We start from the raw sequence: 15668 nt of genomic DNA, 5'->3' as shown, positions 1-15668 counted from the left end.
TTTTATTTTAATTAAAAAAAAAAATATTTCTAGTACAAGATTGCCTATTATCCAAAATTCAGATTAGCAATAAAAACTCCACAACCTTGGTGTCTTATGGTTCGACTTGTTTATCTTAAAGGTCCTTTCCAACCTAAAAGATTCTGTGATTCTATGATATTTATCAGTGATGCTTGTTTGTTTCTCAGGTCAGTCGCGATGTCAAAACATAAATAATAGTTGCTTTTCATTGTAAAAACAACCAAATGGTTAAAAGTAAATCAGACATGCCCTACTGCTGCATTTCATTATCCTTGGAAATAAACTGCAAAGCTTTCTGATTAAAATCCCTTTTTAACTAGTTCTACAGTAAGTCTTAAGACTATGCTTCCAGTTACTGCCTTCTCTTTTCATGAGGTTCGGTGTTTGTTTTTTTTTTTTTTTAATTCCCAAGACCAGTAAAGCAACTATCTTCTTTCACTCCGAAACTAACCTCCTACATGTAAACAGCCTGGAAGCATAATTAAAGGCTGGGGGTTGGGGTGGGGGTGGTTGGGGGGGTGGCAGAAGGAAGAATTAAAAAAAAAATATTTCAGCATTACCTGGAACTGAAAAAAGAAATTTGGTCAAGACAACTAAACCCTCCAGGACAGCCCAATTATACTAATTTAACTCCTGCTTACTATAGAGGTGCAACACAAGGAAGAAGATCCTTCATATCATTTGTATCACAACCACAGCTATCAAACTGAATAGTGTAATACTGCAGTAAATGTGGACATCAGCATTTCGCCAAGCCTAAGGCCAAACCCAAGCCCACTGCTGTCCTACTGTAAATTATCATTTACAAATGATAATATCCCACTGGTCCCCCAGCATATGAATTTTTGAGGGCTGATCTTTCTCCTCCCAACTCTAAAACCATAAAACAAAAAGCATGATGGAGCCTTACAGGACTCGTCTTGCCTTTCCCATAGCTCCGATGAGGGCACAGATAAGATCTACAGCACTGTTTAGAGAAGTAAACCCCAAAACAAAAATCTTAATTTCTTCTTTTGGTAACCCATCGAAGAAGTTACCCATCATTACACTTAAAAAACTTCACCATTACGTAGTTAATTTTCCCTTGCCGCAAGCTGCTCATATGATACCTGGTTACAACTTAACAGACATGGAAAATATTCAAAGGTCATGCTTTAAAGACCTTTAACATTTTACTTCTTTTCTAAATTCCTCTCCTGAAGAGCTGCAGAATTCTACATAAAACATCTCACTAAAAAATGGAGTAATAATTTCTAACATATCCCTGCAGGAAATTCATTGCCTTTGTATCAGAGGTACACTGTTGGCCAGTACTGAGTTTATGACCCACTAAAAGACCTGCTTCATTTTCTTCTGCAATGCTGACTTCACGAACAGTTCACATAGATTTATTTTTTTATTTCCCCTCTCAAGTGTGATTTTTTTTAAATTTGTTTTATTAAATTGTATCTTAATACATGAAAAAAATTCTGAACTTAAATACTGTCTTCTAGTTCTTGTAAGTCCTCCCTGCTGGCAGCTGCAAATGGTGTAGCTATACATTATTCCAATATTCAAGGCACTGACAAAAATATTTAACTCCTGCAGCATCCCACAGAACCTCACAGCTCATCAAATTTAGACTGATTTTTCAAATGTGCTGAAAATAACAAAGCTCCCAAATAATTTCAATATCAAGAGGCTTATTGACTTTAAAATCTTTCCCATATATGTCACCTTTAACACCCATGAGGTCAGTTATCCTGCCAAATGGGATGAGATGGCTTTCCTGTTTCATTTTGCATAAACCCACATCTGTATCTTATCAATTCATTCTCTTCAAGGCGCTTAAATACCAAGAGCTCACTGCAATTTTGAGAAACAAAGTCAGATTTAATCTCCCTTGACTGTATAGTCACTTGCTTTCATTGAGATTTTTTTCCACTTTTTAATTTCTATTTATTTATTTTGCTCATAAACCTCCTTTGGATCCTATATTAGTATAAGCTGAAAGGAAAATAGTGCTGATCCAGAGACGGTGATGTTTGAGTTCTTGTGCACTCTATATTAATTTTTATTAATTTTTTTCAGTACGAGTTTATAGAGTCAAACACTACTTTAAATTACTGGTGATTTCTTTTTTTTTTTAATTCTATGTGGCATGAAATTGGGAACATTTTAATAAATCACATGCAGTTTGAAAACACTTTCTGGTCACTATGTTCTGTCAACAAAGGGTAGAAAGATTTATCTCTCAATTTTAAAGTAACCTTTTTGAAAGAAACTTGACTAGTGATTCCTTAATAGTAAACACATCTTAACAAAGCTAGTTACAGCAGCAGTCAATTTTTGAGGTTGCTCTTACATTTTTACAGTAATTTACTCAAGTTATAAAGCATTTCATCAATGACTAAAAATAGTTTTTATGAACACCAAGCAATCTTCCAAAACCAAGTATCTGAATTGGAGATGATGCTTCATGTAACTTTAAAGTATAATAGCAGCAGGGGCTGTTAAATTGTACTCAATAGCATCACCATAAAAGACTTGGCCATGAAGAGAAGATGAATAATTTCTATTCAAAACTACAGAGAGCCATTAGACAGCAGCAAAATAACTTCCTGAGCTGGTATTTTGCTAAGACACCAGAGCTCACACCCTGCCAAGTATTAAGGAAACATAAAATTTTTTGATTGTGTGAATCCTTATTTCATTTGACACATGATATTATTCCCCAGACACCATCATTTCAGTACTAGTCAAGGACGACCACTTTATTCACAAGTATTATTTTCCTTTTGGCACAAACACAGACCTTTCAACCTCACATTTCAGCTAGTCTGAGTCACGCAAGAAGAGAGTGATTTTAAGGTTTTGTTTCTTTTACACTCACCTTTATTAAGGCATTTAATTTTAAAGTAATAACAAGAATTTATTCCGCCTTTTACAGCAATAGAATAGTGTAGCAAATAAAAGTGTTACACGATGAGACAATATTTGCACACCACTATTTTTAGCATGATGCAGAGCACAGGACTTTTACACAGCTGAGTAGTCAGTTTATTAAATACTTGGCATATAAGAAAGGCTAGGAAATAAGAAAAGGTCTGTGGATAGCATAGTCTGAAATCCCCTTTGTTTCTTGAATGTCTGTATTTAAATATCCAGAAATTGAAAAATAACTTTCGTTGCAACTGTTAAATATATTTAGAGAAATTACTCAAACTGTCAGTGGAGCTCCCACTTTCTGCAGGGGATTGCTGTAGCCAAAAAGATGTTCCAAAGAGTTTTGAAAATAACTACATGATAGAAATCTCTCTGTACACCATGTATTTTTAAAGTAGTTCAATGATCTCTTTCAAAAGAGCGTTATTTTGAAGATAAATTTCGACTTCACCCTTCAGCCACGTGTATACCTTTAGCTTTCATAGAATTCAGAATGAAGTTTCTAAAAATTATGGGTTTTCTCCCCTTTGGAGTCTTCCTAAGCGAGTAATAAACCCCACTGCTCAGAAACTCTCTGTATCCCTGGAGGGCATGTAGCATGAATGCCATACTATCTCGCCTCAAGACAAATCTATAAATAAGTCCTCGCCATAATGTCCTAGATACCTCAGGCCTCAGCAGGGATGTTTGTGAACACTTACCTGCAAGAGCTGCCTGCAAGAAATGCCTCCCTTGGCTGTTAAAGGCACTTTTGCTTCCGAGTGGGAAATGTTTTGTATATTGAAATGTCTTGCATTCCAACCTTGACTGTCATCCATTGCAGGGCACCTATCTGACTGTTTGACTTCGGATTCTCCTTATTAAATGAAACAAATTTAACTGATAATTATTCTAATGATGTATTTGTAAGGATTTCCTCATGCTAAAAGTACAGTGCATGATAACTGATAATTATAATAATAATTATAATAATAAATTTTATTATAATTTATAATTATCACTCTGGAAAATTTCATTTTATTAATGACAATATTACTCTTAAAATTAATGGAAAGGTTACATCATGCAAAGAAACTGGAGAATTTGAGTATGCAAATTAATTGTGCACCTGCATGAAATAATTTAGAAAAAGGATTTTTTAATATTTAAAAATCTGCTAAATATTATGATAAGCTCTATAGCACACTACATTTCAGAATGAAGCTTGTGCTAACTCGGATAGGAATAAGTTACTGAATTGTAAAACGGTAGACATTATAGTTAAACATTAGGAGTAAAACATTCTACAATCTTTGTGTAATAGGACCCACTAATGTAGCACAATTTTAATAAAACATTTATTTTCTGTTTGCTTTTAATCTTCAAAGTGTTTTTGAGATGTCGCTTCTGTGTAAATATTGAAAATGATCATTTGGTAATCCAAATACTAAAATAAGACATTAGGCTGATTTATTTAATCACCAGGGCCAAAAAAACAAATCACGAAATGCAGTCAGCAATATTAAAGACTATTAACAACCTGCCACATAACAGATTCTACAACCATGAAGAGGTTCTCGATAAAATTAAATGGTCTCACACGCAAATGTGTATTCTCACTTAATGAACAGTAGGAGAAAAACCCTGAAGAACCCATGTTTAAAAAAAAATAATCAAGAACACTTCCAAGAGTCAAACCATTCACTAGAGATATAGAAGGCCTACTCGTGTGTCACCACTAAAATTGCCAATCAACAATAACTTTCATTAACCTCTTACATCACAAGCAAGCGTATTTTAAAACTAGATTTAGTTGCTTTATTCTACTTGTGTTTTAGGACCAACCAAAGCAAATCAGCAACGTGTTGCTTGTAGGTATGAACCATATTTAGAGAACAAGTAATTAAACAGATATTCTTTAACTGTTCAGACTGTTGCTGAAATTCTGGCTCCTTTGATGCTCAGCACGTATTTTGCCACAGACATCTGCGAAGCTGCATTTCACCCAGCCTGACTGCTGCTAAAACAGCTACAGACATACTCATCAGGACGAATCTGGCATTGTCACCTACTTTGGTTCCTATCTGGTAATGGTGACCTTTACTCAGTTTGGTAATAACAGTCGCTCACCTGACACACAAATTTTGCCTAATAAACTGGAGGTAAGAGTTTCTAGGAAAGCAGGTCCCGTAGCAGAGAGTGCAGTGCAATGGCAGTGCTGGGACTGCCCACGTACACAACAGAGAAAGTGTGGGGAGAATTACAGAATTCAGAGAATCACCCAAACGCCACCCAGTGGGATGCAAATGGGTTGACTATACCTAAAGTCATCCGGACCACCAGAAAAAATAGTGGCTATGGCTACTTTCTTTTAGAAACAGGAGATGGGGAGAAAGTAGGTGTTTCCACCTGCATGATAGTTTAGTGATGAGAACACTCCCCTGGACTGGGGGACACCTGGATTTCAGCCTTTCTGTAGCTCAAGGCACTTCAAATCCACAACTTCCAAATTCCAAAAGACTGATTTAACTGTTATACTATACAGACAGATCCAATCTCCACACTTCACTCCTAGGAAGAATAATTTTGGTTTCTTGTTCCTGCCTTCATGATTGATTTAATAGTAGAGCAGCTGATGAAAGATGAAGAAAATTTGAGATGGGGATCTAAGCACAAAAAAAGTGAAAAGGAAGAAAAAGTTGGCTGGAGATAGATACAAATGAAATAATGGAGCATTTCATGAGTTACCAGAACTGAATATGGAAAAGATGTAAAGGTGAAAAGAAAGGCTTCAGTTACAATTATACTTTTAATATAATTCAGTTGATTTTCGCAAGGTTATTTCAAGTCCTCTGAAGGTTCTTCCATTGTAAGCAGTTGCCATAGTAGCAGTAACTGAAGCTAGGTGATCTCTGGGCAAAGGTACTGTTCAGGGGCAGACTCATGAGTGGGTCACCTCTCCGTAAGCGTCGAGGGGGCAGAGGGAAAGTTAGGAAGAGAAGAGACGGATGTTGAGGAGAGCAGTGTTTCTGCCACCAACTTCAGCGTGCTGCCACAAGACTGTCAGATCTCACCCCCACTCAATTCTCTCTGCAACCAGTGGAGAAAGACCAACCACAGGTATCACTGAGGTCACCTAAAACCTGGTTTGCTCTCTGGAAGTGACTATATCAGCTAAACAGGAGAAACTGAATGGGATAACTACACTCCTAACTTAAACATTTTTCTTATGTACCTAAATATAGATTTTGTGAAATGTTTAAAAAATAAACTATTTTAAAAATTCTTCTCAGTTCTTTGACAGTTCCCTGTATTTAAATTTTTTAAAAAAGAGAACTTTCTAACATCTCAAATTTTCCAAACCCCCTTGTGTCTTCTGCCCATATATTGTTCATTGATCTCATGGCTAGAATATTAAAACAATTCACGAGAAGCTCATTAAAACCTAGCAAGAAAAGTCTTCTGGTGCATTTCATCAGAGGAGATAATAGCCTACAATCTAGAGCATGAATATGTTATAAGAAACAAAACAGAGCCGTTCAGACAATGAACACTTGGAATGTATTGTTCCCATAAGCAGATGTTAAATTACTTCACTGTAAAGTAGAATTTGTAAAACCCAAAGAAATGTTATTTTTATGTGAACAAACAAGATTAGTTTATTATTTCAGCAGTGTAACACAAAATTCTTGTGCATGCGTCTCACCATGTAAGCAGATGTGTTGAAAGTAAAATCTGGTTCTTGACCAAAAATGCTACGTGTATATAGAAGTATTGACAGAGCAAGACAGAATGCGTGTATCCTGACTGGTATACTAGCTCACGCATGATTATAATTGTTTCAAAAACCTATCTCAGATAAGCCAGCTGGCTCAAGATTAAACTGTCATCTAACTGAAGCTATAGATCCTTGGTGTGCGGAGAGGACAAGGACCAGAGTCAACTCTGAAGATACACCTTGAGATAAGATGGATACAAAGAAAACTCAGAAAAAGCCTCAGCCTTTCCTGGGAATTGTTAATATCAAATACATCCAACATAAAGCAAACAAAAAGAAAATGCTGACTTTATGCTTGGGTAAGCACCTCAGGGTTGTCACATTCTGTGGGACATTGTTCTTGGTCACACGTTCATTGTTACTTTTCTTACCAAAAATAGATCTTACAGTCCATAAATATTCACTTCAAAACTGTTAAAAGCCACTCAGACTACAATTATCTATCATAAACAGCCTATTGACATTATCTGTAATTCATTCTCACAGTTAGGTATAACAACATAAAACTATGTGTAAAAGCAGCATATTAAATGTCAATGTACTTACATCAGTGTCAGGTCCCTTGTCAGCGCCAGGACAAGAGAAGGTAACAAACTCATGGCATCTCTTATGAACCACAAAACAGCAAACTAGTAAGAAAAGGGAAACCAACAGTTAGAATGGCATAGGGTTTGGTTTTGGTTTTTTTTCCTGTTGTAACAAATACAATCACAAAGGAAATAAAACTTATAGTCAAATATTTCACCTGTAAGTCAATGAAGGAAAGCAGAGCCTAATGTTAAATAAAGACATACAAGGCAGACATCAAGTAAACAATATAATTAAAGAGGGGATAAGCATGCACATTTAAAAATCAAAAGACTCCACACAATGATAAATTCTTAATGTTTAAGACAGCTCATAGCATTAAAATATAGTGTGGGATGAACAATTTTATGAAGCCACATTTCCTGAATCTAAATCCGTATCTGTAACAGGAACTGTCAATGTGCGTTCAGGCGAGAGCAGGAAGCATAAATGAGGAGCGTCAAGCTGGAGTGAAAGCCATCCTTGGGTATGGGATTTGTTCACCTGCATGCCTTGGTGAAGATGTTGACGGAGATCCAAAGTCTTTACTAGTTAATTACTTCTGTGAGAAACCAAAGCTCTGAGTGAGGACTACTGTACAGAACAAAGTGTTCTCATACCACAGAATGGCAGGAGATAATGTGAAAAGAAAATTAGCTCCTGATTACAATATGACTGCCGTTTAAAATTTATGAATGATCTGAAAGGACTTTTTCTTTCTGAGATAAGGAAAGCTTATTTTGATTATGTCATATGACTGAGGCTATAGGTTGTCACGCAGCGTAGGTCATACATGGCCCCCCCAAGCCACATAAAAAGAACAATTTGCTTGAGTGTGCTTACTTCCAAGAAGGAGGTGTTTTAGCTTTTCACCCTCACTACAGGTTCTTTCTTAATATTAAGCTTAGTTCAGATATTTCAAAATTGATCCACATTTCCACAAAAGAGAACAATCTAGATTTGAGATTGTGAAAATCTTGAAATAAACACCATACCATCAAGCAATGAGTCAGGAGATTAAAATGAAATGATTCAAAAGTAATTCACAATTTCTTTGCAGATAATACATTCCCCAAACACTTTAACTTTTGCATTTCCAATACATAAAAATCCACTATTTCAAAGGACGCTTCTAAAGAATAAAATAGATTTCAATTGATTGACAATTGCAAACACTGAATTTCCTCAACTTCAGTGAAAATGAAATTAAATTATCTCAATTTTTCTAAACAACTCATTTAATAAGGCATCTTTAACAGTTCTCTTTCCCATTTAAAATGTATATGAATTTCTTTCACCTAGTGAAGAGTGCTGAGAAAGATGTTATCAACTGCACCTTCATGTCATTGCAGCATCCAATGATGATTCCACCATAATGCCAGGCTGGCCTCATTTACATCCTGAAGTCAGCCGTCTGGCTTTAAAGAAGTCTAAACACCCTTATATCTTTCTCCAGCTATTTTTCATCATCATCCCATGCAGCAATTGTTTCCAACTGTTCTATCTCTGACATGGCATATGTTTATTCTTTGGGCAAATGGAATAAATTGGGCTTTGCTCCACTGATTCCAGATAAGCTCTGCTGATGTCACATGAGCCAGAGTTCTGGCTCAATGTATACTGCCCGCTTGGTTGTCTAGCTTGTTAATCAATCTAAATCCCAATGAATCCTACAATTACCATTTCGATGGTTTGTTTCTACCAACTGGAAGATCACTAAGTGGCAATTCCTATTAATATTACTTGCAGCTGAGAAATGTTTTGCTTCAAAATTGTATTTTTGGTTCCAAACCTTCCACTCTTGAAGACAATAGTCTGATTTATGTTTGCAGGAGTAAATCACATGGGAAAAAATAATCTCATTGCATCCTTTAGAAAACAAAAAAGTTAAATAATTAGTTTTGTACGCAGTGATCATATAGTTGCAAAATACAACATAATTATGCAAAAGATCTGAGAAATATCTCTGGAAAGGTTGTAGAACTGAGCTGCTTTACTGATGCCTGCCTTTCAAATTAGGATCTTAAGCCTGGCTACTCCAACTCTGCCTTTATTCAGCAAGTGTACGTTACAAAAATTCTGCATATTGGGGCAATATTTATGAAATACTGTAGTCACATCCTATCTCTGAGTTGACAGCGTCTCAGAGCGTGTTAAAGAATTCATTCAACTAGAGACAATGTCGACGTTGTTTTTAATATGATATATCATAAGTGTCAAGATTATATATGCAGGAAAAACAGTGCCACTCTTTGCTACAGACTCGTTCTATTGTTAATGAACTTTAGCTACTAACTTCTGTGAAAACAGTGCTAATCACACCACAATGGAAACTCCAATTCAGCTGCCAAACTAAGTAAACCAGACAGCATTTGTCCTTTTGGACTTTAAGCTACACTTCAAAAAAAGTCTCTTATTAAGGCTTCAATTATCAATGTTGGCTACTCAACTTTTTAGAACCTTTCTGTTCAGTCTACTAATAGACTGACTGTTGTGTGCACCTCAACATGGACAGTCTCAATTCTTTTTCCTTTATTCCCCTTTTGTATTTGTAACGGGTTACCTACCTCCAAAGAACTTGCTTCCTTAGTAAGCAATTCAAAAGCATCAGACCTGTCTCACCTTTTGAGAATACTCAGATAAGAACCAAATAGTTTGACATAGAAATAAACAATGGAATAGGCAACTCTCACAGAATCATAAATCTAAGGGGAAAATTATAAGGGTGAACTAAAATCCCTTGTTAGCAGCCATCATTTCCATACATAAAATTTAACATCCAAATTTTCATTTTGAAATCCAGCTATTAGAGTGTATTTTAGCATTAGTTTTTAAAGTCTTAATTTCACAAAGCAGTACAGAGCTAGAGAACTCATGTAAAAATTTACTTAGTTCAGATAAGTGCAAGCAAAATGTTATCTGCTTAAAATAACGCGCCCTTTTTTTAGAAATAGAGATGAAAAATAACCTCTCACTTGTTACTTGTTTTGAAAAGATGTTAATAGCTTCACATCACTTATTGCAGCTGTTAAGAAGTCACATTATGTTCACCACCTTCTTATAATGAAAGTTATATTACATTACTTTGCAGAGACTGCCAGGAAATTTGTTGCTTTACATTTTAAAAAGAGTATAAGTGGAAGCGAGCTGGCACACATTATGCATAGTAGCTCGAGAGCAAGTGGTATCTCGAGGCTGACAGTTAAAATTAAAAAGAAAATTATTGAGATATTTTCATGTTTTGACAGCGTGATTTTGATCTGTGGTATATATAATATGGTTGTGAGCTTCCATCCTGTCCAGCTCTGGACTTGCTGGAGACAAATACTCTCTCAGCAGCCCAGGAAGGGGGTGCGGGGAGTGCGCAGGGAGGAAGGGAGAGAACAAAATAGGCCTTGTGTTGCAAAAACAGACTAACTGCTAGTTCTCCACTGGCAGGCCGCATCTACCAGGCTGATCCCTCGCCCTCCATCCTCCCAGCAATGCCACAGAGGGCAGGATATGCTAAATGGGTACCATGAAAACAAGGAAGAAAGTGGTAAAGGAGCACTCAATGCATTCTCAAAGCAAAGAAGCAGAAGATGCACTACGTGATTTGTGGGATTTATGATACATAATGGAGGGCAATTCATTCTATCCAACACTTCTGTCGGTGCGCAATGCTGAGAAAAACACGTTGTTATTAATAATATATACATTGTCATCAGTCACTTAGAGTTACAAGGCACTGCTGTGAATTTCAAACTGTTTTCTAAATTATGTGATGTGCGAAGGTTATCATGATAGATTGTCGGGTGAGAGTTATATGCTAAAAAAATACCGTTACTAGTAGCTTTCATATATGACACAGACTGATGAGACAGAAATGAAATATTACAATAATAAATAACAGAAGCAATCTTCTCTTTTAGATGATCTATAAGGGAGAAAAGCCATTGTTGAGCCCCAGTCACCCACACATCATTTAGCCATACGTCTGGAGAGCTCTACAACCACTAGCATTCCAAAGAACTAGGGGCAAAAGCATCAAGACAAAAGTTATATAGTTTACAATTTGGAGTTATTAGAAAAAGTCCAACAGATATTTAAAAAAAAAATAAAAATCACTTTTATGCTCCCACTTTTGGAAGAAGAACAACAGGTTTGATGAGCCTTTCCAATAGACATGAATATCTCTACTGCACCACAGTATTTTTTTATTCAGTAAAACAAATTAAGCTGCAAATCTAAAGGGCAGAGAGAATACATTTCTAAGAGAGTCTAACTGAACTGCCAGTTATTGTCTATAAAGAAATCAGTGAGGTTTTTTCAAGTCATCTTTGACTCATTTTTGTAATGGTCAAGACTATTCTCTCAACTCAAATGACAAATTTATAAATTCTTAACCACTGTAAAAATCGTGTATTGTCTTCCCATCTAAACAAACTTTAAAGCTGTGGCTCTGCTGTTATAATGAGTTGCCCAACATCAACAGGTATACATATTCTTGCTACATAATTAGTTTTTAGGTTTCAAGTATCGATTCTTCCAAAGGAAGTGCTAGAAGAGGTCTGATTGGCAGCAACAGGGAAATAACTCTGCGTACACTCAATATCTGTTGCTGGTTTTCTGCTTTGGGGTTTTGAATGAGAATTGATTCTGAATTGGACTAAAAGGAGTTACAATAGAAGTATAATAAGCACAAAAGCACTCTCTGTATTACTCTCAGAGTATACTAGAGAACTTTAAGGGCCTCCACAGTAGCTTGGAGCACTGCATAATTCTTATGTTGCTGTTTCACATGCTTTGCATTTTCAGTGAGGCCACAGAATTTCCCCAAGGGGCCCATATTACCGGCTGACTTGTGTTTTCTGCACGACACCAAGCAATGAATGAATTTGTCACATGGCATGCATTAGTTCATCCTAAGATTAAATATAGCAATTACATTAAACGGAAATAGGGTACTACTTCAAAATAGACAAATCATTTAAATACCAACTACATTTGTTATTTAAATAAGCTGTACTGTTTAAATAAATTTACTAGGAATAGATTAAATTCAGGAACAGGGAATATTTCCAGAGCAAGAAGAGTAACAATTAAGAAATTGGATTTAGCAATACTTGTCTTTCTCCTTTTCAGAATATATTATGATTGTAAAAAAATAATGAAAATCCCCTTTATATTAAATATAAACAAGGCTATGGATTATAAAACAAACACAAGACAGAAGAAGTGCTACCTTTCATTGTTATTAGCATACTGAATCCACAGGGAATTTTTAAAAATTACATTACCCTAACTTTTTCAACATATAAATTATAATACATCAGCTAGTTTTTCTGCCAATGTTTCACCCCATCTAGGAAAGAGTGCTATCTCAAGAGAGTACCCAGGCTAACACTTACAACCGCTATATGCAATCTTTCCACTTGGCATTTACAACACTTTTGTCACTAAAACAGCCTACAGCCCGGCAAGATACAGTCTGTTCCAGGATAACATAGTTAATAAGAAAAACAACTGTCTCTCCCCATCACCTTAACCTGTTACTAAGCTTCTTAAAGCCTTTTGTAACACCACGAGGTCACACAGCACCTCTACAGCACTAATCTGCATAGTGCTACACATCGCTTGCTTCATGGATTATCCTTATTTTTGTTGCAGTTTCTGTAAAACTCAAACTACCTTCTCAAAGCAGCATCCAAAACCTACCCTGAAGCCAAAGTATAGAGACTACATAAAATCAATATTGATAAATTAGGGCTGATTCCTACTTCAAAGCTTCAAGTCTACCAGTCAATAATTGATTTGCATATCCTCAGGTTCATAAATCTGACCTTGCTGCAGAGATTTTGTTTTTCAATTCTGTAAAGTTCAGTTAGGCTAAATAAGTTGCAGGGAGGACAGAAATAAGACCTCTACTACATATTTTTAAAAATTGAAGAGAAAGCAATGGTTAGTGGCAACAGTATCTTATTTGTGTGAAAGGATTATACAGATCGCCTGGACAGTCTTAACTACTCAGGTCATTAACTCCTTTACACTAAGTATAAAACAGATGGATGTTGCTGGTAAGCTGGCTTTGCAAGATCTACAACAGTGTGCAAATACACTCTGTATGCCTGGTAAAGAATGCATATACCTACAAGTTTGGCAGACCTGGTAGTACTGTGGGACAAAAATCATAAATATATACCTGCAGCTATATATGTAACACATTTTTAAAACAGTTTGGATTTGGTAAAATACCTCACATAATATATTCTGATTTGTCTCAATACTATATTCAGACACATACTATACCAGATTTGTTATTTCTGCCTTCCATTACAGGGAAAAGAAGGTACATGATATTGTTTTTTCCCCTAAAACTGTAGTGCAAAGTTTGCAAAACTGAGGAAGAGTTTCAAAATATTGAAGTATTTAATGTAATATGAAGTATTCAACACTGTTTTAATCTACTTGTTAATTATGTACTTTTAAAAGAAGACAGAGATCACCGTTCCTATGTAAAGTCCTCGCTAAAATTCCACAAAGCTATTAATGTCTCTCTTTTGAGGTGTCCCATTTTATAAATGAATAATAACGCAGAAGTTGTCTATCGAAAATGGTGCTGGAATAGCTATTTCAAGAACTTGTAACAGCAAAAAAGATGACCCACAATCACAGACTTCTTATATCGCTTCTGTAGTTTGAATTCACTTTAGTTTAAAAATATGCTGATCTTAACATGTTGTATGCCAGCAACAAAGACACTCTGGGTGTCTGCTATAATCTACTTTGTAGCTGTGTACAAGCACATCAGCAAGGAACAGCACAGCTCTTTCAATTAAAGAACTAACACAATAGGAAAGCCCTCAAATGTTTCTTGTGAACACTAAACATTAGTTCTTCAAATTTTTCAACTAATTCAGCAGTGACCCTAATCACAGCAATGGGATGCCTTGAATAAAGCAGCTGCCTTCAGTTTGATGTATTACCCAACGCAAAAATAAAGGGCCGAGAAAGCGAGCAGTACAAAGCAGCACAGGCTGTACGTATTTTAAGGCTGTATGAAACAACAGGATACAAGATGAAACTGATCTCCAAAATGCAGCTGTTGGATTTTATTTTGTAATACAGCTGGGATCCTCTACGCCAACAGAAAGCAAAGAACTATTGGAAAATCATGGTAACTGCCTCTACCAATGCTACAAGACAGTCTCGCTGAATCCCAGTCCCATCATCTAGCATGAAGAAAGAATGAGGTCCTCAATGAGTAAAGCTTCTCTAAAACTAAGAGCAATCACAATGGCTTTGCTCTTACAAGCCCAGTCACCATCACACACCACATTCTTCCAGTTCTGCCCCTGTCCACCGAGTCCAGGACCAACTTGACGGAACCCCAGCTCTGGAAGCTGCCGTGGGCAGAGCTGCTTCTCACTGCCAGCCAAGCAGAAAACTTTATTGTTCAGTCATGAGATGCCTAATGCACTGAAGACAAACGTCTGAAAGACTTATGCAATTTCTTAATCTTTCATCTCTCGTTAAATCACCCACACGGTCAATTTAACAAAGCCTGCGCCATGCTTCCCAGTAATGTCTGAATCCGTTCACAGCTCAAAGCACGGAACACTGATGAAATACAGCAAGCATGCTAGCACAGCTGTAAGGTTTTACCATGAGGTTTTAAAAAATATTTTAGAACATTTTAGTACTAACGTTATAGCTTGTTTTTCTCAGCACTTTACTTCATAATTTAATGATATCAAGCTACTGGTGGCTGTAAGCCAAAACATTTCCTCCTTCGAGTATGATTTGTATGGACACAAATATAACAATCGAAATGCCAAATCTGAATGCCAAGAGCTGAATATTAAGTATTTTAGTATATTTTGAATTTAAGTCTAGGCTTTCAGTTGTGTTTGAGAAACCTTATAACATACTAACAAAATTAATGAACCTTACTTGCCAGTAAACACAATCCACACACCAATTCCATTATTGCCAAAAGACGGTATTTCATTTTCTTCAGGATGGGAAGAAGTGAGGCCAGATTGACATTGAATAAGCTATTTGAAATATGAACAGAGCCATATCCCAAGGACTAAACTACAAGAAATAGACTTCCTGTGATACCTGTTTGGACACAATCCCAAAACGAGACTTTCTTCACAATTGCTAACAAGGATAATCACATAATTCTACATTTACTTACGTATGCTAAAGTCACTAAAAAGATGATAGAATCCTTTGATGTTAACTTCCACATAATCATGATTCCAGAATACCGCAACGGGGCTTCAGATGTATTAAAGCAAAATACTCATGCTTTGCATATTTATTTATTTTTAAAAGAAAGGAGAACATTTCATTTTAAAGGATGAAAGATCGAATGCCACAAAGCAAATGTTATAACAGCATTTATATGCCA

At 36.1% G+C, this 15668-nt stretch overlaps 1 protein-coding gene across 5 annotated transcripts in view; it reads right to left on the bottom strand.

The window, feature by feature from the left end:
- The window catches only part of PRKCA (protein kinase C alpha), a 161503-nt gene that overhangs the window by 94233 nt on the left and 51602 nt on the right, over positions 1-15668 (bottom strand). For all 5 annotated transcript variants that reach the window (XM_075044249.1, XM_075044250.1, XM_075044251.1 and 2 more), the window contains exon 3: positions 7250-7332. In XM_075044249.1, the coding sequence (XP_074900350.1) occupies positions 7250-7332 (83 nt within the window). The remainder of the gene's footprint in view (positions 1-7249; positions 7333-15668) is intronic.

The sequence above is a fragment of the Buteo buteo genome, chromosome 13 (genome assembly GCF_964188355.1).
Source record: "Buteo buteo chromosome 13, bButBut1.hap1.1, whole genome shotgun sequence".
NCBI lineage: Eukaryota > Metazoa > Chordata > Aves > Accipitriformes > Accipitridae > Buteo > Buteo buteo.
The sequence above is the reverse complement of the archived record's forward strand: the minus strand, read 5'-3'. Positions and strand labels throughout refer to the sequence as shown.